Here is a 22,608-nt window from a genome sequence, read left to right as displayed (position 1 = left end):
TGCACTTTTTATTTCAATCTATTATCGAATTTATATTATTTATTATGAGTTGTTACAGATGCGTAATCAAATTATGAAAAGTATATGAAATATATATTTTTACGAATAATACTTTTCCTGAGCGTATGTATAACCATTTATAAGAATCCCCATATAATAATTTTTATAATAATATTTATATATGTTTGTTTATTCTAGAGGACAACAAAAGTTCGGTGCAGTCACTCGGTCGCAGCACTACTGCTGAGGAGGCTACAGCCTTATGACATCAGCTCTTCAGCAACTCGAACAACTAACTAATGAAAAACTTTGGCGATATTGGGATGTATCTCCTGTCGGAACGGGCGCTGCACCAGCAGCGCAAGCGAATGCTCGATGAGTTTCTAAAGCTTTAGGGTTTACGCTGGACAATTGGCTGTATCGCCGCCATATAAACGTACATTAATATGCATACCTACTAGTGTGTAAAACCCTCTTAGCGGATATCACATATTTGTTTGTTCTCTCGGTGTTACAATCTAATGTTAATCCAAAGTTAGCCACAATTCCACAAACTCGATGTATTTGAATGTGTGAATTCGTGTCAAGATCAACTACAATTGCATGAAATGTAAAGTTAATACTGTATAAATATAAATATATATAGAAATATAAATATAAATATTGTGAGATACTCAATTTAATAATTATATGATTAATTACATTACAAATAATACTTTGTCTAATCAAAGAACTCTGAATGTATGGAAACTCACACTCTAGAACACAATCCTTGCGATTTAATGATAGTTGTACAATTTTAGATTAAAAAGCTCGTAAGAAATTTATATATATACAAAACAAAATAGAAACAGTAACAGAACTTTCAAACTGAATAGTTATATTTTATTCTTAAATTGCTAATAATTGTGATTTTGGAGAGTACGAAAAAAACGTAAAGAACAAAAAATTATAAAAATGTGTGTATTATGTAAATTGAACACAACTACAAGGTGGATAAAACGGAACTGACATTTAGGTAAAAACAAAAGAAAAGAAAAAAAAACAGAAATATAAAACAAATCAAAATGTGTAATCTGGAACGGATTAGCAAAAAATGCGAAAAGCTTAAATTATTTTTCGAAATTTTCGAATTTTTGTACCATATTATGTGAGCAACTTTTTGGCCCTTATAAACGGAGTTTCTATTTTCTATTTTCAGTTTTTATACAAGCAAATTTTATAATGATATAATTGAAACAGATGCAGACTAACCAAGTAATTACTTAGCCAATATTCAGAGCTAAGCAAAACCCTTAAGATACCCAGCCACACCACATTCATTATTATGTACCAAAAATATCATTGCCATTATATTTAATTATTATATATACCCAATTGATGCATACATATTAAGTAGCAAATATCTGATATCCAAACAAAATTCAGACATAACTATATTTAATTTAATTTAAGTATCAGTTTTAGTTTATGTTTGAGATTGCCTAAAAATCATTTATTTTTTTAAGCATACAAATCTCGAGCAATCTGTGATATTATAAAAAGAAAAGAAATGGAAAACAAAAAGAAAAAGAAAACTCGACAAATTATAGCGTACGAAGCATCGAGCTAATATCTATAAATTGAATATAACTCATTATCGTCGCATTGATCGCAAGACTCTCCGAATATATTTCCATGCCCATCCAGACTATGCAAATCCCATATTTTTTTCTCTTATTGATACAATCTTATCAAAGGCATAAAAACAAAAATAAATGGAAAAAAAAACTTACATAAATGTGGGTATGAATATATCAGTTAAACTGAAAATGAATATATTTTTATTAAGTACACTAGCTTACAAGACTTTCGATCTATCTTGATACAAAAATTTCTCGGTTCACTTCGAATAAATCTTTTCAGTTCTCATATCAGCCAAAAAAGTTTTTTAAAGAAACGATTGTCAGAAACTTAAGATCGGAACATTTGATTGAAGCTTGTAAGCTAGCGAATAATATCAAAATAGTTCTTGGATAATGGATAATACAATACGGATAATGAATTGGTGCGCATAAAATATATGTAAACTTAATCCACAAAATGCGAAAGCAATTGAAATATAAATAATGCATAATAGTTTCAAATACAAACCTAAACAAAATACATAAATTAAACGTATTTCTCCCTCAATCTTCGTTGTGTGTGTAAAACAGAATACAGAAAAAAAAAAAAAAAAAAAAAAAAAAAAAAAAAAAAACAAACAAAAAAACAAAACGTGTAAAACATAATTTTTAAGCTAACCAAACAACAAATCCAAATAGAGATCATTGAGCAGCATATTTTGAGCAACAAATGCCGTTAACCGTAAACGTCGATGCCATGATTATAGCAATAATATGCATCCACCAACAACCAACACATCCAGTAACTACAAATGATGTCGTGTGACACATGCAACAAATTATAACAAACAATCTTGTGCAACTTTACTTAAGGCATTTATGATTTTATTGAATAAACTGTACGTAAGAGATTAAACTGAAGTGGTTTTAATTGATCAATAATTTTAAAAAAAATTTAGTAACCTTGAATTTGTCTCTTCTATTCTCAAAGTGATTAAAATTCCTCAAATTGTAATGGCTCCACTATGATAAAAAACGGATTTTGTTTAATTGGGAAGACAAAATAATGTTTTTTATAACAAGTTTTAAAATAGAAAAATTATATAAAATAATTTTTTATCACAAAAATTATTTTTATTTTGAGCGTATATATTTAGTGGAATATATACACATTTCATTTAGTCTTTAACTTATACCACCATCAACTAATCTGTGAATGCTAAATGTCTCTCGTGGGAAACTTTGGTCAATCTACCGTACTTATATTTAAATGACTTATTAAAACATATTTACTACAGTATCTCACATATTCAACAAAGGCTACTCAAATACCTCTCTCAACTAAATTCGGGGACAGTTCGCAAGGCATCTGACTTCTTAACATATTTTAGTAATCGCAGTATTGTCGAAGGCGTAACGCCTTGAATACGGCTAGCTGCGGCAATTGTTTGTGGTTGTATGAGCGTCAGTTTTTGGCGCTCCTCATTCGAGAGACTCAAAGATTTGGAGAAGTAATCGATGTCGCTAGGTATACACAAGCGCTCCTCTCGTCTAACATCTTCTACGTCGCGCTGTTGCTCATCCACAAAGAACGAGTAGAGCGCCTCAATCTTCAGTCTGGTGGCCAACTCGTCGTCTGCACGCAACCAGCCTAATTCAGTCGGACATAGTTCGATGAGTTGTTTGACTGAAATGTTTTCCGCCGGCACGGAAAGCATATCGAATGCAGATTTCTGTATGGAAGCCTTGGATTGTGGCAGGCCTAAGGCTTGGCGCCAGTAATTACTGTGCTTCTGCAAGCTCCTAAGTGCCTCAATGCCGCGTTTAAGCCTATGCTCTGTCTGCTGGAAGTGCTCGTAACGCTGCTCACTGACCAGCCCAAATTCGTGGCCTTTCCGAGTGAGACGCATGTCGGCGTTATCTGGTCGCAGAGATAGTCGGAATTCAGCTCGACTAGTGAACATGCGGTACGGTTCGTTGGTGCCCAGCGAGGTGAGGTCGTCAATTAATACGCCAATGTAGCCTTCAGTACGGCTAATATTTAATTGCCGGCCATCTTGATGAACAGTCCTGCCCGCCGCATTCGCACCAGCTATAATTCCCTGGGCGGCAGCCTCTTCGTATCCTGTAGTTCCATTCAGCTGGCCGGCGAAGAAGAGGCCAGTCACACGCTTCGTTTCCAGCGTAGGATATAGTTCACGGGGATCTATGAAGTCGTACTCCACACCATAGCCGGGCTGCACCACCTCAGCTTTCTCTAGGCCCTTAATTGCACGCACCAGTTCGATTTGCTGGGGGTGCGGCAAAGTACATGATATACCCTGTGGATAAATCAATGGGCTATCGAATCCCTCTGGCTCCAGCCAAACTTGATGGACCCTAGCACCAAATCGCAAGACCTTCGATTCAATTGATGGGCAGTAGCGTGGACCCGTTATTTCCTCTGTGACGTGCCGATTGACGTGCAAATTATCGCGTACAATCTCATTGACACGTGGCGTCGTATAGGTCAGATAACAGTGCATCTGCTCCTTGGCGGGCAGCCAAACATCGCGATTCATAAACGAGAACGGCATGGGTGGATCGTCGGCCTCGTGTCTCTCTAACTGTGAAAAGTCAACGCTACTCTTGGCTATCCTTGGCGGTGTTCCAGTCTTTAACCGTCCCATTCGAAAGCCCAGTCTGTTGAGAGCTTCGCCGAGCGCCTTGGCAGGCTGGTCCCCGATACGTCCTGCCGGTCTCACTTCCAATCCGATGTTGATGTGTGCGCGCAGGAAGGTGCCCGTTGTGAGCACCACTGAATGGCTGCGCACCAGCTCTCCATTCTCCAACAGCACGCCATTGCAACGTGTTCCATTGCTAGTGCTTTCATCTGCATCGATTTGAAGATTATCTACGGATGCGGCACGGATCTGCAGATTTGGCATGCTAAACAGTTCCTGCTGAACAGCTCGCTTGTATAGCTGGCGGTCAATTTGGGCCCTCGGTCCCCACACAGCGGGTCCGCGGCGCTTATTCAACACCTTATAGTGCACACCTGAGCGATCACAGCAACGGGCACAGACGCCGTCCAGTGCGTCAATTTCACGCATTAGATGTCCCTTGCCGATGCCTCCAAAGGACGGATTACACGACATCTCGCCAATTGTATCCAGTTTATGGGTAAGCAACAATGTGCGGGCGCCCATGCGTGCTGCAGCTGCACACGCCTCTGTGCCGGCATGACCTCCTCCGATGACAACTACATCATAAATATCGCCATGGGGCTGTGTAGAGTATAGCCGGCTCCTAGCCAACGCTCGACACACATAATAACGCCACTGATGCATTATAAACTTCAACAGCACACACTTGCTGGATATTTGAACGAGCTGCTTGTGTAATCTATAAGAACTAGTTCCTTTAGTTGAATCGATAACAGTTCATTTGGGCTTTCATTGCTCAATAGGCCGCGAGAATAATATAAAAAACTTTCATTTGAAATTTTTAATATTTGTTAGTGTAATATAATTATATACATTTTTTGCATTAACAGTGTTAGCTGTTCGTAATTATTTCTTTTGAACCGACTTGTTATTTGCAAATCGACTATCGATTAATATAGCTATCGTATCCAGTTTTCATACTCGATGCCCGATTGTCAACACATGATTTGTTAGTCAGTATTTTGAATTTTGTGTGGCAATGTGGATAATTTATGCTTTTCTGGTGCATATATTGCTACTGGGCTCTATATTCGTTATATATTTTCGGTCACCTGTCATAAAGGGACTGGAACCACAGCCTAGGCTGAAAGGCGAGCCGCCTGCCGACCGCCTGGTGCTAATAGTCACTGATGGACTGCGGGCAGAATCATTCTTTGCAAACAATTGCAATCAAGTGCCACATCTGCGCGAGATATTTGTGAAGGAGGGGATAGTTGGCATTTCGCGCACTCGCGTCCCAACGGAGTCACGCCCCGGACATATTGCGCTTATCGCCGGTCTGTACGAGGACCCATCGGCAGTAACGCGGGGCTGGAAGGAAAACCCCATCGAATTCGATACGTTGTTTAACCGGAGTGATCAAACATATGCTTGGGGCGCTCATGATGTTCTGCATATATTTGAAAAGCTTGCTGATAGCGGCCGACCAATGCACTTTGATTCCTACAATCATGATCTAGATTTCTCAGGCGAGAAGAAGACCTATAAGCAGGACGAGTGGGTGTTTGAGAGGGTGCGCTTGCTGTTGAATCGCAAACGAGAAGAGTTAAGAAAGGCTAAGCGGGTAGTGTTCTTTTTGCATTTGCTGGGTCTAGATACAGCCGGACATGTACATAAACCGGGTACACGTCTTTTCCTCGAAAACCTCAACTACACAGAGCACGAAATATGGAAAATTTATAAGGAATTCGAAGCGACTTTTCCAGATCAACGAACAGCTTATTTGCTGACATCAGATCATGGCATGACAAATTCAGGTAAACATTCAATTAAATTGCTCCATCGGCTTTCAGTATAAATGGCTTTCCTATTCCTTTGTAGGGTCTCACGGTGCTGGAGATCAGTATGAAACAGATACGCCCTTTATGCTCTGGGGATCTGGCGTCGCCAGCAGCGTTTATGCAGGTATCACATTTGAGGCAAATGATGATGGCCTGACATTGCCATTACGCGAAGTGGAACAGGCGCAGCTAACCCCATTAATGTCGGCTTTAATTGGACTCCCACCACCAATGAACAATTTTGGTAGATTGCCGTATGGCTTTTTGGGCACGGAGGCTAGATATGAAGCCATGGCAGCGCAGACTAATGCATTGCAGCTTCTGGCCCAATATGTTCGATTGCAGGAGCAGCACATGCGCGGCCTGTTTGCCCCAATTTTGAATAGTTTCCACCAGTTAACTTCGGAGCTAATCGCCGAATATGTGGGCTATATTAGTACATCGTTTAAGCTGAACCAATTTGATGAATCGCTGGCAAACAGTGCTGTCGTAATGGAGTTGGCCCTAGAAGGAATCGATTACTATCAAGGATATTATTGCAACGCTATGCTACTATCTACAACGGCCACATTTTTGGGTTGGATGTTTTATTTATATCGATTGCTAGCTCAAGATGCTGAACCCCAAAAATTGGATTCACATAAGAATGATCATGCATCCAAGATCACCGTTTGTCTATGGATTGCAATTGCACTGCTGATTGGCTTCGTTGTGGTTCAACGTGTTCCGCTCTCCGTGAGCTTTTATTTGCTGCTGCCTCTACCCGTCTGGATATTCGCACTTCGGCAAGTTCCAAACAGCAATGAGGACCTCATCAATGTTCCGGTTTACAACCAACCGGCAGTTGAAACTCAAACGAAGGCCTCCATAATGCAGTTGCTACTTCTAATCGGCTGCGCTGAGCTGCTGGTCTTTACCTTTTTCGAGCGTCGCCTGATTTCGCTTTGCTTTGTTGCTTTTGCTCTTTATAGCAATTGGGATACATTTAAGACGAAACGATCGTTCTACCTATGGCTGATGTTAATCGTTGCACTGGCGTGCTTCCCACTGGTTCCACCGTCTGTGGGATACCAAAATTGTTCCCTGTTGCTGGCGGGTATTCTACTCTTACTGTTTCGCCAATTTTTAAGCAAAGCGAAAGATAACTTCAAATGGCACAGCAGGTGGTGCAATACAGCTATATTGGTAAACACCGCTGTGTGCGTGAATCTGCATAACCAGCAGATAGCTGCGCCGCTGCCTTTGAAAATCCTCAGTTGGCTCTATCTGGCGTATGCATTTGTCTCCATTCACCTCAGCAAGGAGACCGCTTTGGAGGTGCGACTGCAACATATTTGCTACAATCTGGGAACACTGTACACCACGATGTGCACGTCGTATGAATCTTTATTCGTTCAGCTGCTGGCCATCGAATTAACAACGTCACTTGCAGAGCAGCGTGCTCAGGTCGAGCCACTGCAGCATCAGCAAAAGAGTCTGCAGTCATCTCTACGCATAGCCTTTACGTTAATACTGTACACATTCTTCTCGCTCTTCGGCAGCGGAAATATTGCATCAATCAGTTCATTCGACCCGAACATCGCTCGCTGCTTTCTTAGCCACTTTGCACCGTTTGTCATCATGTCGCTGGTGCTGCTCAAGCTCCTCCTACCTATTGTAACCAATATATCTATTGTTTACACATACAGCGAGTATGCGCGGTTGAACGAACGACAAATTTTCATCTGTCTGTTGCTCATCTGCGATATCATGGGTTTGAATTTTCTGTTTTTGGTGCGTAATACCGGCTCCTGGATGGAAATAGGCTCTTCCATATCGCATTTCGTAATTATGGAGGTCACTACGCTAGTTCTGATGCTTTTGGCTTACGTGTCCAAGTTCCTGCTTCAACTGACGAACAGCGATCGTGTATTGTCCAAACTGAACTAAATCCGAGCCAAAGTTAATATTTAAATTGCTGCCGAACTCTTTTAGTGTAATAATTTCAATATTAAACTTGAACTTTGACCACATTGTTGATTATTTTATAATAGCTACTGGAAACCAAAAGTATTGTTAAGGCTAGTTTGTGCTGTCTACATTTTACAATCAGCATGAAGTGCATTTAAGCCAATTTTACCTTATCCTTATTTTGACAAGTATCACTAAATTGTTTAATCGTTCTCATTGCAATGTAATTTAGTTAAGATAAAGCATATTTAATAGGAGTAGTTATATGGAAATATATAAAAACCTGTTTTACTTATGGTAAACAAAACTGCCTAGAAACTCTCCATTTCAGCTTTCCGTTTGCGCTTCTTGAGTTTCTGTTTCATGTCAGGTGCCTTGCCGCGCACCACAGCTGTCTTGAGGCGCTTGGCCGCCTTCTTTCGCTCCTGCATTCCGGCCTTGCGCTTGGCGGCTCGCGCTGGGTCATGAATCTTCTCCTGAGCCACAGCTTTGCGGCGCTCGGCACGACGCACCATCAACTTATTCTGCACAAGATTGCGCAGTTTGTCGTATGTCTCGGCTCCTATGCGTTTGCGTAATCGGCTGCCCACTCGCAACGACAACTGGCGCAGTTCTGGATCGACGTTTTGATCCTCTTCAGACATTTCGCGTACAAGTCCCTGCATCAAGGCCGGGGCCAAACGCGTCACTGCATCAACACTGAGCAACGTCGACAAGCCCTCGATGAGAGAGAATAGAGCCGTTCGCTAAAGATAGATTCAAGAATTAGCCATAGCAAGGGATTTATGGATGCTCTCACTTACAATGCTGGTGTCGTGTGGTGCCTTGGATACCTCCTTGTTGATTAGGAAGCGTATATTGCGTACCAACCAATTGAGATTGATTTTTCCAGCTGGTACTTCCTCTTTTTTCGCAACATCTTCCTCCTGTTTGATGCTGAAAGGCACATCCCTGAGCATGTGTGCAACAAAAAGCAGAATCTTGACCAACTCGTCAATCATTTCCTGCGCTGTCTCGCCCGGAGTCACCTGGGCGCACAGGTCTAGCACCAAGCTTTTGAGATCTTGCGCTGGCTGTCCGTATATAAATTCCAACACCTTGGTATCCTCTGCCTTTTCACATTTAATACCCAACAGCCGCTGGCCCACATACGCATAATCGTAGTGCGACAAAATCTGCGTTAGCAGCTTTGCAGCATTGCACCGTATCCAATTGTGCTCGTGGCCGAGAAGCCTCTGACTGGCATACGCTAACTCATCCACTGTTGGTGCCAGTTCTTGGTCGCTCATCAAGGTCTCGCCACAATGCTCGAATATCTTTAGCAGGCAATACTGCAGCTGTATTACCTGATGGTCGACATTGCGTTGTTGCTGCTCCAACAGCGCCTCCGGGTCTTCATTGAGCAAAATCTCTTCATCAGCCGCTCCGCTAGATTGCTAAAAAGAAAACACCAAACGTTTTGCATTAAATTGTTAAACATTTGCATTAAGATTTAGTTACCTTTCGTCGTCGCTTATGCCGCTGCTTAGGCTCACTCACAGGGAGTGTCTCACGTCCAGGAGCACGTACGAATTTTCCAGCTGCATCTGCATCGCCCAGAGTTAGCACGGCGACCAGCGTGGGCAACACGTGGGATAGTCGCTCAGCGAAGCCTGCGCGCTCTGCTTGCACAAAGCGGGACAGCAGCGCAGCAGCGAGCTCACGCACACCTGGCTTCTGACTCGACTGCGGCGAGGTGAAGAATAGCATGGTTAGGTCCAGCAACGGCTGTCGCTGCAGTTTGGTTAGTCGCCCGACTAACGCCTCCAGAGCGGCGGCCACAGCGCGGCGGCATCCGGTGTCCTCGTCATTAACCAAACGCGTGCCCAGAGAGAGGTACAGAAATTCGGAGTGCTTGGCCAGCAACTGTAATGGGAACTTGTTGATGATGGCGTGCATAAATTGAATGGCCGACAGCCGTCCAGCAGACTGAGTGTAGGCCAGCTGCACGGACATGAACTTGAGTAGCTGATCGACGCGCTTCTGTAACGGGTACTCCATGATGTATATAAGGAGAATCGTTCGCGACTCGTCGCGCACATGATCTGAATGGGAGATAATGGACAAGTCGGCCAGACGTTTCATTAGATCGTGCAGGGAGCGCGAGTCCACCTTGCGTCCCACCAGCGCCTTCAGCAGCGTGAAGCACATCGTTTGGCTACTGCACTCGCCCTCCTGCAGTTCCTGCTCTACGTGCAACAGCAACTGCTCTATCTGATCGTCGGTCAGGGCATAGTCTTGGCATTTCCGTAACAGCGCCACAACCGCCTTAAAGCTGGCACGCACCAGCTGTGCGTTTTCTTCCTGCCGAGTGGCTCCGAAGGTGGAGAAGTTTTTCAGGATCTCAAACATGCGGCCCACTACCGGGAACAGTTGTTCGGTGCTAAGTTCCGATAGCTGATACTCGCCCATCCAGATCGCTGTGTAGCACTTAAGTGCATAAGTTGTGGTCCTGGCGTGATTGCTGCTCAAGGCGTCCTGCAGCAGAGGCAGCAACGGATGCAGGAAAGGCTGATAATCCAGTTCCGCAATCTTTTTACGTTTCAGCACGAAATGAAGCAGCTCCAGTCCGAATTCGATCAGTATGTGTGCGTTGGCTTGGGCGTTGGACTTGACCTGCTTGTTGCCAGCTGCAACGCTACGGCGTCCAGGCGCTGGCTGCAGCAGCAGGCAGTCAGGCCGGGCCCGACGCATCAGCGCCTGTTGCTTTTCGGTAAGCTGCCTCTTCTGTGTGCCCGGCAGCAAGTCTGTGATGCTCTCCGACATGGTGCCGTAAATGAAAATCAACAGACTCTCTCGGGCTATGTGTGTGTTCTCCACAAGACCAGCTACAATCTTGGCAAAGCACTCCTGTATCTTTTGCGTCACCTTACGCGAGTGGGAGCGCGCCAGATGCTCCTTGAAGGGCATCAGCAGGTCCAGCAGACAATTGTCGCGAATGTAGCGCGCCGCAATATTCAGAGTCAAATAGCTCTTGGCGCTGGGCTTTGCTTCAGGCGTATGCGCAACGATTTTGTCCACCTCCTTCTCGGCATTGACATCGCCAAAGATGTCGTTAAGCGCTACCTCGAGCAGGTTTTGCAGGCAATGCTCGATGTGCGCCGGCTGCAGTTGGTCACGCAGTGCGTCCAGCACTCCGTGCAGCGTCACCGACAGCACGTGCACTTGGAAGCCACGCGTGAGCAACGATTGCAGCTGCTCCAGCAGCAGACCCAGGCAACTGCCGCCAAGGGTGAGCATGATCTTCTTCAGGATGTCTCGGGTGAGCATGCGAACTGACTTTAGAGGTGATCGCAGGAATGTGCACACCTTCATGAAAATGCCTGGCAACCGAAAGAACAGACAGCTCAAAATCTATACACAAATATTAGCATCTATATTATAGGACATACCCGGCAAACTGTTATCCAATAGCTCCTGTGGCAGCTTCTGCAATAGCTTGACCATGGCCAAGGCAATGGGCACACGCTGTATTTCCTCCTCTTCCCGCTCATAGCTCAGACGGCGGCGGTTAACTTTGTGCTTGGAGTCATAATTGGTCTTTTCGGTAATGGCTCGATTGAGTGTGGGCAGCAGGACACTGGTGATGGTGCTCATGACGCGCTTGGCCGCATTGGGTGCCAATGGCTGGGAGAGCTTTCGTTCCTTGACTGGCTCCTCTTCCTCCAGCTTGTCCTCATCTTTGTCCCCATCAAAATCAATATCTGCGCTATCGTCGGGAAGCTCTTCTTTAACCGATTTTTCCTCCGATTCTTCTTCGTTTGTCTGCTCAGTAGTTTCAACTGGTGTTTCGGCAAGTTTTTGTTTGAGTTGGACCAGAAGGGACGCGTCTGTATTTGCATGGGTTAGATCGAAATGGAAGGCGTCGAGAATGCGCACCACCAAGCGAACGCATTGCTTCTGCTGGCCATGGGCCAGTCGCAGACGCTGCAGATAATGACGCAGGACGGCGTGGTATTGCTGCCAGGGAAGCTGCTCACACATGACGCCCACCGCCTCGATTGCCGCGTCCACCAGGGTGTGTTTGCCCGCATGCTTCTCACTTAACAAATATCGTGTGGCCAGCGGCAGTAAGAACTGGGTGAGCGTGCGCGCGCACGGCGGAGTCTCTCGCCAACTGGCGCCGCCGGCTATGTTGACCAGACGCTGCAAACCACGTCCATGCCGCTGTGTCTGCAAATGAAGCATATTCTCAAAGAAGTCCACCTCTGCGTCATGGGAGTCGGCCAATGGGGCAAGATCGCGCAGCACTTCATGTGCATTTGAGCATTGGCGTGCCAGTTCTCCAAGCAGACCAATGGCTTCGTTTCGTGCGTGCTCATGGCGTTCGTCGCGCACACAGCGCTGTAGCAACGGCAGCAGACACTCATCTAGCCAGAAGCGCAGCTCATCCTTGCTGGACAACTGCTTCAGCTGGTTGGTGAGCTGCGGGAGCAACATCTTTAGCAGCTCGCCAATGTTGACGCGCATGCCCAAGTCCGAGTCGTGGCGCAGCATATAGAAACAGTTGTAGGTCACCAAGAGGCCCAGTTCTAGATCAATTGGCTTCTGATTATCCTTCTGCTCTAGCAGCTGCTTCAGTTCGGTTAGTGCCTGTAGCCGCTTGTCATAATCGGGCTGCTCCAGCCAGCGCTTATCCCAGGCATTCAGCTGTAGTACAAAGCGTGCCCATTCCCGCACCTTTGTCGCAGCAGCGGAGAGCTCGGGCTGCTTTTTGGCCTCGTTGACTATGTGTTTGGCCATGTTTGCAAGCATTTCGCAGAGTAGTTTACGTGCCGGCAGGTCATGCACCTGCTCGAAGAGTGGCGCCAGCTGACGCACATAGTTGTCGGGAGCGGGCACGCGCTTGCTCAGATTCGACAGCGTGGTTATCAGCTGAAAAACAGTTTCGGCACTCGCACCCGCTGCCTGCTTGGTGAAAATGGGTAGCAGCAACTGTAGCAACATCTCACACGTTTCCGGCTGGTGCACGTGCACCGTCAAGAGGCTCAAGATGTTGAGCTCCCTTTTGTCCAGTGTCTGCTTGCCGGCTCGTTTCTGGCGCCAATTGGCCTGCATGAGCTGCAGCACGTCTGGTATGTACGGCTGCAGAATCGCCAAGGCTTGCGGGCCATATTCTTCCGTGCTGGCGCTCTCCAGCAGTTGCTCGACCAGCTGCAGAAGTGATCGTCGCACTATGGGCTTGGATTTCTCGTTCAGGAGCAGAGCAATCAGATAGTGCATAATGGGTGGCGACTGGGGCGTTGGACTCTGCTGCAACAAGTTCTGATACGCGGGCTCTCCACCCCACAGCAGCAGCAGCTTGAGCAGAGGTGTGGGCGTGTGTATAGAGTCTTGGGGCAGACGGCTTAGGCCTGGCCAGACAAAGACCTGGCAAACAGCCTGCAGCTGTTCCTTAGTCCACAATTCGGACATATCCAACAGCTGTCCAAAGTAGTTAACCAGCGTTTGCAGAGCTGCGTGTCGCACGTTCTTATAAGCTGCCATCAGTTTGACAGCTTCGACGCCGTTGCCCTCGATCACCTGCTGCGAGACACTGCCCACCAAGAGCAGCAGCTTCAGCACGTACAGTTGGAAGGCAGCGCTCAAGCGGCCCGCGAACTCCTTCCTTATGAGCTCCAGCAGATTGACAATTCTTTGCAGTTGACGTGCAGAAGTTACAGCCGTGGGCTCAAAATGTGATTTTACGTATCCTGCCAGCAGATCGATGGGCTGGCTAGTATACGCCTCGAAGCGTCCAAATGCCATTTTTAAAAAGTTGAATATCTCCTCCTCCTCCAGCTGGCCCAGAAAGCGCAGAATCAGCGTCTTGCGCTGCTGTCCACTAAGCTGGCGCTGGCCGCCCTTGATGAGGTGGCCGTAGAGCACTCGTAGTATGTAAGGAATCAACTCGCTACGTTGTTGCGTAGTCAAACTAGTTAAATCCAAGCCAGTTAGCGTTGTCTTGAACTTGCCATCGTCGATGAGCCCCGCCAACTGTTGTTTCTGCTGCACTAGGGCAGCGGGCTGCTTGTATGCGGCCAGGCAGTCCAACGCCAGCTGCTGCAGAAGCCCGTTGGGACCAGCGAGCAGCTCCAGATAAAACTCACGCATCTCTGCTTCCCGGTGAAGTGCCTTTGGGTTCGGTTGCGATACGAAACAAGCGAGTTTAAGCTGCAGCGTCTGAAGAATGAATTTAGCATGAGCATTGCGGGTCTTCTTCTTATGGCGATCAGTTGAGCTTCGTGCCATACTCGTCGTCGGAGTCTTCTCAGAATTTTCGTTTTCCCCATCGTCAACTTCAATGTCATCAACTGAAATAGCCGAATGATAAGAGCATAAGTTGAAATGATTAGAGAATATGTTGGAATGCTTACCGCTTGACTCATTCAAATTCCACGTGTGTTCGGTGCGCTCCAGCTGTGCACGATATTCGCGCTCCACGAACTGCAAGAAGAGACGCACTAGGTCCGCATTTTTCACCTCGGCAATATGACCAAACTTGGGAATACATTGCCACAGCAGTTGACGGTAGTTCAGAGCTTGCTGCAGCGTGAGCTGTAGCTGCGCCCCATCCAGCGGCAAGAGCGAAGAGAGGGCATGGGAGCTGTAGCTTGGCTGTGGTGGCTGTTCCAAGTTGGTTGCCTCCACATTGTAGTCAATGCAGGCGACCGTCTGTAGAAGCTTTTCCTTAAACAAGTTCCAGAACTCCTCTGTGGTCATGACTTTGACATACTCTGCCAGCAGCTGCTGCACCGGTGCCCATATAAATTTGAAGTTGTTGTACAACAAGCCGAGCAGCAAACTGACAGCATGCTCCTTGTAATGCGGCAGCTGTTCGTATTGCTTAAACTGGGCTGCCGCCGGCTCCAGCTGTTGCAGCTGCAGCAGTAGTTCTCGGTAATTGTGAACCGTGGGCTCAATGCGACAAGCGGCTGCAAAATATCCATAGGGATTGAGCTTGCCTTGAATGTTACCCAGCAACTTCAAACAATGCGCCGCAATGCGACGACGCTGTGCCATCGGGTCACTTAGTAGCTTGGACACAACAGCTAAGCTATCTTCCGTTGCTTTGGGTGTCCAATCTCCCTTGGCCGTGTTTACTAAGATGAGCTGAAGACAGCCCAGTGCTCGCAAGTCGCCACCCACGCGTGGAAGCAAACTCTGCTGCAGCTGTGCGCGCAGCTCTTTGGGCAACTTGAACTTGAGCAGAGAGTGGGTCTGCAGTAGCAGTAGCAGCAGCGTGCATTCGGCAGCATTTAGAGCCAGCTGACCTTCGATGGCTGACTTAAGGCTGGCTTCCAGTGGCTGCTTATTGAAGCCGCGCAAATGAGGCAGCAGCAATAGCAGCAGCAGTTGCCGTTCCTCGGTTACATCAATGCGTTGAATTTGCTGCTCCAAGTGCTGCTGAGTTGATTGTTGTTTCAGCTGCATGGGATAGACCGACCAACTTGATAAGCTTACAGCGTCAACATTTAGCGGTCGTTTGTGCTGCACAATACGGGCCAAAAGTTCGAGGGCTGCAATATCCTTGTGCTCCTCATAGTGCGCTACAACATGTGGAAGCACCATGATCTCAAACAACTTATAATCCAGCATCTGCAGAATGAAATCTGCGTACACTTCGCGTGACACTTTGCTGACGTTGAGCTGCTTTTGGAGTATGCGACTGGCATCCAGCTGGTCGAGCTGCACCTGTGGTGCCTGCAACAAGCTGCTGACCAAGGTACTCAGCTGCTGCAGCGGCTCTGCATTGGCCTTCATATGACGATCAAGCAGCTTTAATACCGTGGGCACCAAAAGCGACAGCTCTGCTACGTAGCGTCCGCCCTTATGTGTAATAAGGGGCAATATAAGTTCCAGTAGCTGCACCGTGGCTGCCCCGCTAAGCTCCTCCTTGGATATGGCAGCACAGAGCTGTTGCCAGAGCACGACACTTTGATCGGCTCGCATAAAGTTGAGCAGCAGCCCGAAGCAATGGCTCACAATGTCTGCGAGCAGCGACGTCTGGGCGCTGGTGTGGCTGCCGTCGGAGTTGACTAGCAATTCCAGAACATGAGCTAGAAGATCTGCAGCACATGTGTGCAAGTGACCGTTGACTCCACGCAGTATCTCGTATAACAGACGCCCACAGCCATGCACGCTTTCCACCTGCTCCCGGAGCACCGTTTGCAGCACGTAGGCAAGGAAACGTGGAAAGTCGCGAACATCTCGGGCTATGTAGGCAAAGCACTCAACGGCGAAGTTTGTCACGTGCTCTGCGTAATGCTGTTCGTCCAACAGCGGCAAAATCGCATTGAAGACGACGCCAATATTACGTTTTAGATAAGACTTCAGTGTTTTGAACAAATGGGCCAGACAAATAAGCGTCCACTCCAGTTGCTCGGCATCCTGAGTGTTCAGGAGGCATATCAGTCGATCTAGCACGCGCTGAAAGTAAGCATAGAACTCTTCACGGAGATCGCGAGCCAACACATAGAGCAGTTCCAGCAGTGGTTGTTGGGACAAATTTGTGGCCGTAGATAGGCGCTCTAGCAGCAGATCTATCACAAAGTCCTTCTGGTGCAGCAGCTGCGGCAGTGTGACTATCTTGCGGCACTGCTTGCTGAAGGAGTTGTACTCTTCGGTAAGATTCAGCACGTTCCATTTCTGCAGCGTTTGTTGGAAGTACGTCTCATTATCGGCCTCCTCGAGCTGTTCATATTTGTGGCCTATATGGTAGAGTGCCAAATGGCGCAAGTCGATCTCATTCACTCTATCGGTGAACGATTTGAACTGTAAGAAGACACGAAAATTGATTCAAAATGCCACAAAAAACCGAAAGCTACTTACGCGAAAAGTATTCGTGTCTTTTGATTTTTCTGTTATTGCGGCCATTTTCGTGTAAGATATTTATTAATTGCAAGTAAGCAAACTGTTCAAAGCACTCAGAGATATTTTTAAATTAAATTTGTTTTATGAGCGCAACACGTGCACGTCCACATTGTTTACAAAAAAATCTGCTAATAAAACTGTTCGCACCAATGTTATTTAGCATTAACAGTAACATAACCAGCTGATTGAAAAGAGCTCGGTATCGATACTTAATCAGCTGTTCCATGGAAATGCCTACTTCAACTTGGACCGGCCTTTTATTAAACAGTCTGGTCACTCTAGTTCACAGCCAACTGTTTGCCGTTATTTATTTGGTCTGAAAAGACAATTTGTGCAATTTGTGTTTCTTGCTGATTATGAATATTTAATTTAGTCAATGATGATGAACATACTCATTCATTCTTATACATGCGTTTGCAATTATTGGTAAACACATTTATGAATAAATCTTGTTATTTTTTACTTATGTATACAAAAACAAATATAAAGAAATCATCATTTATTGCACATTTAAGCTGATTCCTGGGATTGACGATAATTGTGCACAGTGCCCCGTTCCACGAACCTCTGTACGTTCTCAATGCCTTGCTTGGAGTGATCAACTGTAGAGGAGTCGTCTTCGAGTCCATATCCACCGCCGCCAGGTGTTTTCATAGCAAATGTATCCTAAGGAATATATAATTTATATGCTGTATCAGTGGAACTTCATACTACACTCACCCCAGCCTCAACATCGATGCAGGTTTTACCCGCAAGCGCGATCACGCGTCCATCGTGTTTAATGATTAAGTTACGTCCACTCTTGCCCGGGCCACCACCAGCCAGGCCGTATGGTTGCAGCGTGCGACGTTCAGTCAGAACTGATAACGTGACCGGTTTACGGAAAAGTAAATCACGTTCAACTCCCTCGCCGCCAACATATTTTCCACGCCCACCCGAGCCGTCGGTGCGCAGACAGAAGCGCTTCAGTATCATGGGATAGCGTAATTCCAATATTTCCGGATCAGTAATGCGTGTATTAGTCATATGCGTATGCACTCCACCAGCTCCATGCCAGCCTGGGCCAGCGCCAGCACCGCCGGCGACGGTTTCGTAGTATCCCCATTGGTCGTCTCCAATTGTTATGTTATTCATGCAGCCCTGAGAAGCAGCACAAACACGGAAGGCTTTTAGCACGGTATCCACAATGCGCTGCGAGGTTTGCACATTTCCACCAACAACAGCAGCGCCTTCGGAAGGATCCAAAATTGAATTTTTAGGTATGACCACTTGAATTGGCGCCAAACAGCCCTGGTTAAGGGGTACATCATGTCCCACCATACAGCGAAGACAGTATATGAGAGCTGACAACGTTATGGCACGTGGAGCATTGCAATTACCCCAGACCTCTTCACCGGAGCCACTAAAATCACACAGAGCAGAACCGTTCTCTGGATCAATGGTGACGCGCAACGAGATGGGGGAGCCGTCATCCATAAATTCTTGGGCCACTAGCACAGTGGAGCCTGTGCGCTCCAAAGTATCACGGCCAATCTGACGCAACATGTCGCGAACCGCCAACTCTGCGTTCTTTTGAATGTGATGCATATAGGCTTGCACGACATTGAGACTGTAGCTGCTAATGAGCTCCGATACCAGGTGGATGCCCTTGTGGTTGGCCGCAATCTGTGCCTTTAGATCTGACAGGTTGTCACTGAGGTTGCGCGTGCCCACGGCGCCCTTTGCGCCAGTTGGTGTGGTCAGCCGTTGTATAATCTTCTCCTCTTGAAATACACCATTCTCAACAATAAGGAAGGACTTGAAGGCTGCACCTTCTTGAGCAAGCGAAGTGGAATGTGGAGGCATTGAGCCGGGTGTAATTCCGCCAATGTCTGCATGATGTCCACGCGAAGCTACAAAGAAAACAGGGCGTGGCTCCGATCTGTAAAATAAGATGTTTTAGAAATGGGATTGACAGTGCAAATGTGTATGCATTACTTAAAGAAAACAGGAGTGATGACGGTAAGATCTGGCAGGTGCGAGCCTCCAGCTTGTGGATGATTTGCCAAAATAACATCTCCATTCTTTAAGGTATCACCCCGCACGCGTAGCTGGTACTGCACCGTCTCCTGCATGGCACCCAGATGTACGGGAATGTGTGGAGCATTGCTCACCAGGCCACCATCCGGCCCGAAGAGAGCACAGGAAAAGTCAAGACGCTCCTTTATGTTAGTCGATATGGAAGTGCGCTGAAGTACTCTGAAAGAATTAAATAGTATAAGTTCGTCGTTACACAAGGCAACTTATCGAGAATGAGAATGTTTGTTACCTTCCCATCTGCTCCGCAATACTCATGAATCGGTGACTGAATATGCTGAGGTGTACTGGATCCAGATCTGCATTAATGCCATGCTTTCCACTGGTTTGCACGTCCATAATAAGATCACCATAGGTGGTCACTTGAACAGTACATTCGGGCTCCACGATGATGGTAGACAGCTGATCGATAAGTACGGCAGGGCCGGAAATCTGATGGCCAGCTAGCAAATGCTTGGTTAAGTAGATGGGCGTTTGGAAAGTCCCTTGATCAAAGTGAACTTCTGTCAAGCCCTCGGCTGTGGGACTCGCTTCTTGTGCTTGCTCCACCTGCAACTCTGGTGGCGTCTCGTTCTTTCCAAGGCCGCGTATGCGAATATCATCAACGATTATGCGACGGTTTTGTAGCACGAATCCAAACTCTGTGCGATAGCGTTCCAAGAATGTGGCATGGAAATCGCCGTATGCGGATAGTAACGGGGAAGGGGATTGGTCCGACAACTGACTCTGTTCAACAGGTGCGGCCGTACACATCAAGGCGCCATCGGTAGCCTCGTAGCGCAGATGCAGGAATGCCTGAAGTTCAATTTGCTTAAAACCTTGAGCAGCCAGCTGGCCTCGACATTGGACTGATAGTGCATCCAATCGATCCTTTATTAACTGTGCATTTGCATTATTAAATTCTGCTCCACAGGGCTCCTGAACCTCCTGGACAACGTCGGCGAGTGCCATGCCGTAGGCTGAGAGTACTCCAGCGTATTTATGTATAACCACCTGTAGGCACATAGTAATAGATATAACTGATCGATTGCCCGAAGATGTTCATGTACTAACCTTAGCTATACCCAGGTTGCGAGCTATTGAGCAGGCATGTTGTCCGCCGGCGCCACCAAAGCAAGAGAGGACATGATTGGCGGTGTCCAAGCCTCGGGATTGTGTAAGAGCGCGTATCGGGCGGCACATTGTTTCATTGGCAACGCGAATAAAGCCCAGAGCAACTTCCTCTATGCTCAGTACCCTGGAGTCGCCACTGGCCTTCAGATGTTCATTGATATCTGACTGTAGCTCACTGAACTTACGCTTGGTTAGCTCATAATCAAGGGGCTCATTCTCATTTGGCCCGAAGATCTTTGGGAAATACTGGGGAAGTATTCTGCCCAGTATCAAATTGGCATCCGTAACGGTCAGTGGTCCTCCTTTCTTGTAACAAGCAGGACCTGGATGGGAGCCAGCCGATTCTGGACCTACCACAAATATGCCTGACCGAAAGAAGAGCCGAGAGCCGCCGCCTGCTGCCACAGTGTTGATATCGAGCTGAGGTGCCTGTATCGTCACGCCCGCCGTGGTGCTCTCAATAACGTGCTCATAAGTGCCAGCATATCGGGACACATCGGTAGACGTGCCGCCCATGTCAAAGCCTATTAGTGGCAGATCGGTTTCACGCGATCCCGTCAGGGCATAGCCTACGACGCCACCGGCAGGACCCGAAAGTATTGCACGTGCTCCACGGAAGTTCTCCATGTTAGTCAGGCCTCCATCCGATTGCATAAAGAGCACATCAACGCCAGCTAATTGATTTTCGAATCCCGATTTAAAACTGAAATGTATCCAGCATTTAAAGATTAATATCTTAATCAACTATTGTCGCCCCAGCTAAGCCCTTTCTATAGGGGCGAAACACAAACACTGTAATAGAGGTATGCCTAATATTTCTACTGCGACTGTGTTGTTCTCAGAGAGTAACTCTTTATTTTCATTTGGCACTCAATGATTACGTGTGTAGAGGTGGCCGAGCTTTTCATGCAGTTCTCTTATTTGTTTGTCTTTATTGTTGTCATTATCTTTATTGTATTTAGCTGTTTAGAATTCTTCAGAGCTTCCAGTACAAAAGAGCAATCTCATTCCTTAATTTATGAGCAAGATTCTGGAGGTGCAATTGAAAGGGAAGCAGACACACTCACCTGGCTAGATAGCGATCCACATGGGGCGTCAGGTAGGCCTCGGCACAGGCTGTGTAGCCGCGGGCCACTACTCGGCACATGGGCATGGCCTTGTGCGAGAGCGTCACATGGTTGAATCCAAGCTCCGTTGCAATGGCTCCAATGCGCAACTCATGCTCCGGACAGGCGTAACTATGAGCCAGTACCACAGCCACAGAGTTGATACCCTGTTGGCGGGCAGCGGTCAAAGAGGCTCGCACAGTTAGCTCATCCACTGGCTGCACTTCCAGATACCTACATCCGGTAATGCCCTGTAGCACCTTCCATTGGTGATCTGGCGGATAGACTATCATCAGCAACAGGTACTAGAAGTGATTATAAAATTAACTCACTTAGTTGGCAGCGATCGGCCTGCTCTGGGACGATGCGGCAGTCAACCTCGACGACTGTCTGGTAGAGATTCGCTGGCTTGCGTATATTTAGGTCAAATATTTTGGGACGTGCTTGGTTGCCAATGTATAGCAAATCACGAAAGCCACTGTTGACCACCAGCACAACAGGATCACCCTTCCGTTCGAGCAGGGCATTTGTAGCGACGGTGGTGCCCATGCGCACCCATCCAATTTTCGACGTGTCCACCAAGCCGGCTGCAGTCAGATCAGCGCCAGTTTCCTGTCATCCTTGCGCGATTAGTTTTAATCCTTATCTTTCATAGTAATAGACTCACTTCTTTAAGAATACGACGTATGCCCTCACGGGGGGCGTCACTGTAGCGCTCTGGATCTTCAGAGAGCAACTTCATTGTGCGCACTCGTCCGCCGGGACAGATGCATAGCACGTCGGTAAAGGTTCCACCGCGATCTATAGCAAAGCAATATTTGTTGTTGCCCTCGGCAGAGACTGAGGAGACCATTATTTCTTAATTAATCAACACGACTCTCAAAGCACAGCGATCGTACAAAACTGAATAAGCTCAGCATTTGCCTTACATATTTATACCATCTCTCATTCTCTCTCTGGCTCTGTCTCTCTCTCTTTCTCGTTTCAGCAGTTTGCTTTGCTAGAGCTCATGTGTTTATCAAAAGCTTGTTCTCCTGAGCACAGTTCTGCCTGTCTCTTTGTATATATTTATATACAAATACAAATTAATATATATGTATATGTGAAAAAGCTTAGATTTTATGCCTGTTATCATTAGACTATGAAGAAAATGCTTGTCTGTGAATGCACATTTTGAGACAGTGTAGTATGTTGAAATATGTACGTATGTATGTATGAATAAAACTAATTCTCATATTTATTCGCAATATCGTGATACCTTTTCACAGAATAACTGTTTATAAGGTATCCCTAAGTTGGCAAGCTCGTTTAAATATGGCACGACTTAAATATTGCATATGATCTTAATCTTACTAGATAACAATTATAGGTTTATTTATTT

General features: G+C 46.5%; 5 protein-coding genes across 5 annotated transcripts in view; 2 read left to right on the top strand and 3 right to left on the bottom strand.

Annotated features, from left to right (window-relative positions):
* LOC6580543 (putative uncharacterized protein DDB_G0291608) overlaps nucleotides 1-2,549 on the top strand; it is a 97,764-nt gene extending 95,215 nt beyond the window's left edge. Inside the window, exon 14 of the mRNA XM_015164254.3 lies at nucleotides 199-2,549. Within this exon, the coding sequence (XP_015019740.1) occupies nucleotides 199-266 (68 nt within the window). The 3' untranslated portion in view covers nucleotides 267-2,549. The remainder of the gene's footprint in view (nucleotides 1-198) is intronic.
* LOC6580542 (protein MTO1 homolog, mitochondrial) lies at nucleotides 2,468-5,021 on the bottom strand. Its single transcript, XM_002006337.4, has one exon. The coding sequence runs from the start codon at nucleotides 4,931-4,933 to the stop codon at nucleotides 2,942-2,944; it is 1,992 nt and encodes a 663-aa protein (XP_002006373.1). The 5' UTR covers nucleotides 4,934-5,021; the 3' UTR covers nucleotides 2,468-2,941.
* A 57-nt stretch (nucleotides 5,022-5,078) lies between these two features.
* LOC6580541 (GPI ethanolamine phosphate transferase 1) lies at nucleotides 5,079-8,342 on the top strand. Its single transcript, XM_002006336.4, has 2 exons — nucleotides 5,079-6,066; nucleotides 6,131-8,342. The coding sequence occupies exons 1-2, from the start codon at nucleotides 5,289-5,291 to the stop codon at nucleotides 8,017-8,019; spliced, it is 2,667 nt and encodes an 888-aa protein (XP_002006372.1). The 5' UTR covers nucleotides 5,079-5,288; the 3' UTR covers nucleotides 8,020-8,342.
* On the bottom strand, nucleotides 8,087-17,071 carry LOC6580540 (small subunit processome component 20 homolog). The gene is made up of 6 exons (XM_002006335.4): nucleotides 16,891-17,071; nucleotides 14,436-16,833; nucleotides 11,472-14,372; nucleotides 9,541-11,402; nucleotides 8,844-9,476; nucleotides 8,087-8,786 (listed from the first exon to the last, which is right to left on the bottom strand). Exons 1-6 carry the CDS (start codon nucleotides 16,933-16,935, stop codon nucleotides 8,352-8,354), a joined length of 8,274 nt encoding a protein of 2,757 aa, XP_002006371.1. The 5' UTR covers nucleotides 16,936-17,071; the 3' UTR covers nucleotides 8,087-8,351.
* A 296-nt stretch (nucleotides 17,072-17,367) lies between these two features.
* On the bottom strand, nucleotides 17,368-22,136 carry LOC6580539 (5-oxoprolinase). Its single transcript, XM_002006334.4, has 8 exons — nucleotides 21,895-22,136; nucleotides 21,560-21,839; nucleotides 21,189-21,501; nucleotides 20,062-20,824; nucleotides 19,241-20,001; nucleotides 18,910-19,170; nucleotides 17,653-18,853; nucleotides 17,368-17,598 (listed from the first exon to the last, which is right to left on the bottom strand). The coding sequence occupies exons 1-8, from the start codon at nucleotides 22,078-22,080 to the stop codon at nucleotides 17,443-17,445; spliced, it is 3,921 nt and encodes a 1,306-aa protein (XP_002006370.1). The 5' UTR covers nucleotides 22,081-22,136; the 3' UTR covers nucleotides 17,368-17,442.
* Nucleotides 22,137-22,608: the final 472 nt, after the last annotated feature.

This window comes from Drosophila mojavensis, unplaced genomic scaffold (genome assembly GCF_018153725.1).
Source record: "Drosophila mojavensis isolate 15081-1352.22 unplaced genomic scaffold, ASM1815372v1 contig_81, whole genome shotgun sequence".
NCBI classification, from domain to species: domain Eukaryota; kingdom Metazoa; phylum Arthropoda; class Insecta; order Diptera; family Drosophilidae; genus Drosophila; species Drosophila mojavensis.
Note: the sequence above shows the minus strand (reverse complement) of the source record. Positions and strands in the feature narration are given on the sequence as shown.

Excerpts from the sequence above, each read along its gene's own strand:
- LOC6580542 (XM_002006337.4), bottom strand. The coding sequence starts at position 4,933 with ATGCATCAGTGGCGTTATTATGTGTGTCGAGCGTTGGCTAGGAGCCGG.
- LOC6580541 (XM_002006336.4), top strand. The coding sequence starts at position 5,289 with ATGTGGATAATTTATGCTTTTCTGGTGCATATATTGCTACTGGGCTCT. Across the intron at positions 6,067-6,130 it reads TCATGGCATGACAAATTCAG|GGTCTCACGGTGCTGGAGAT; the intron begins GTAAACATTCAA and ends ATTCCTTTGTAG.
- LOC6580540 (XM_002006335.4), bottom strand. The coding sequence starts at position 16,935 with ATGGCCGCAATAACAGAAAAATCAAAAGACACGAATACTTTTCGC. Across the intron at positions 14,373-14,435 it reads GAATTTGAATGAGTCAAGCG|TTGATGACATTGAAGTTGAC; the intron begins GTAAGCATTCCA and ends CGGCTATTTCAG. Across the intron at positions 8,787-8,843 it reads CACCACACGACACCAGCATT|CGAACGGCTCTATTCTCTCT; the intron begins GTAAGTGAGAGC and ends ATCTATCTTTAG.
- LOC6580539 (XM_002006334.4), bottom strand. The coding sequence starts at position 22,080 with ATGGTCTCCTCAGTCTCTGCCGAGGGCAACAACAAATATTGCTTTGCT. Across the intron at positions 21,840-21,894 it reads TACGTCGTATTCTTAAAGAA|GAAACTGGCGCTGATCTGAC; the intron begins GTGAGTCTATTA and ends CAAGGATGACAG. Across the intron at positions 17,599-17,652 it reads GCATCGATGTTGAGGCTGGG|GATACATTTGCTATGAAAAC; the intron begins GTGAGTGTAGTA and ends TATATTCCTTAG.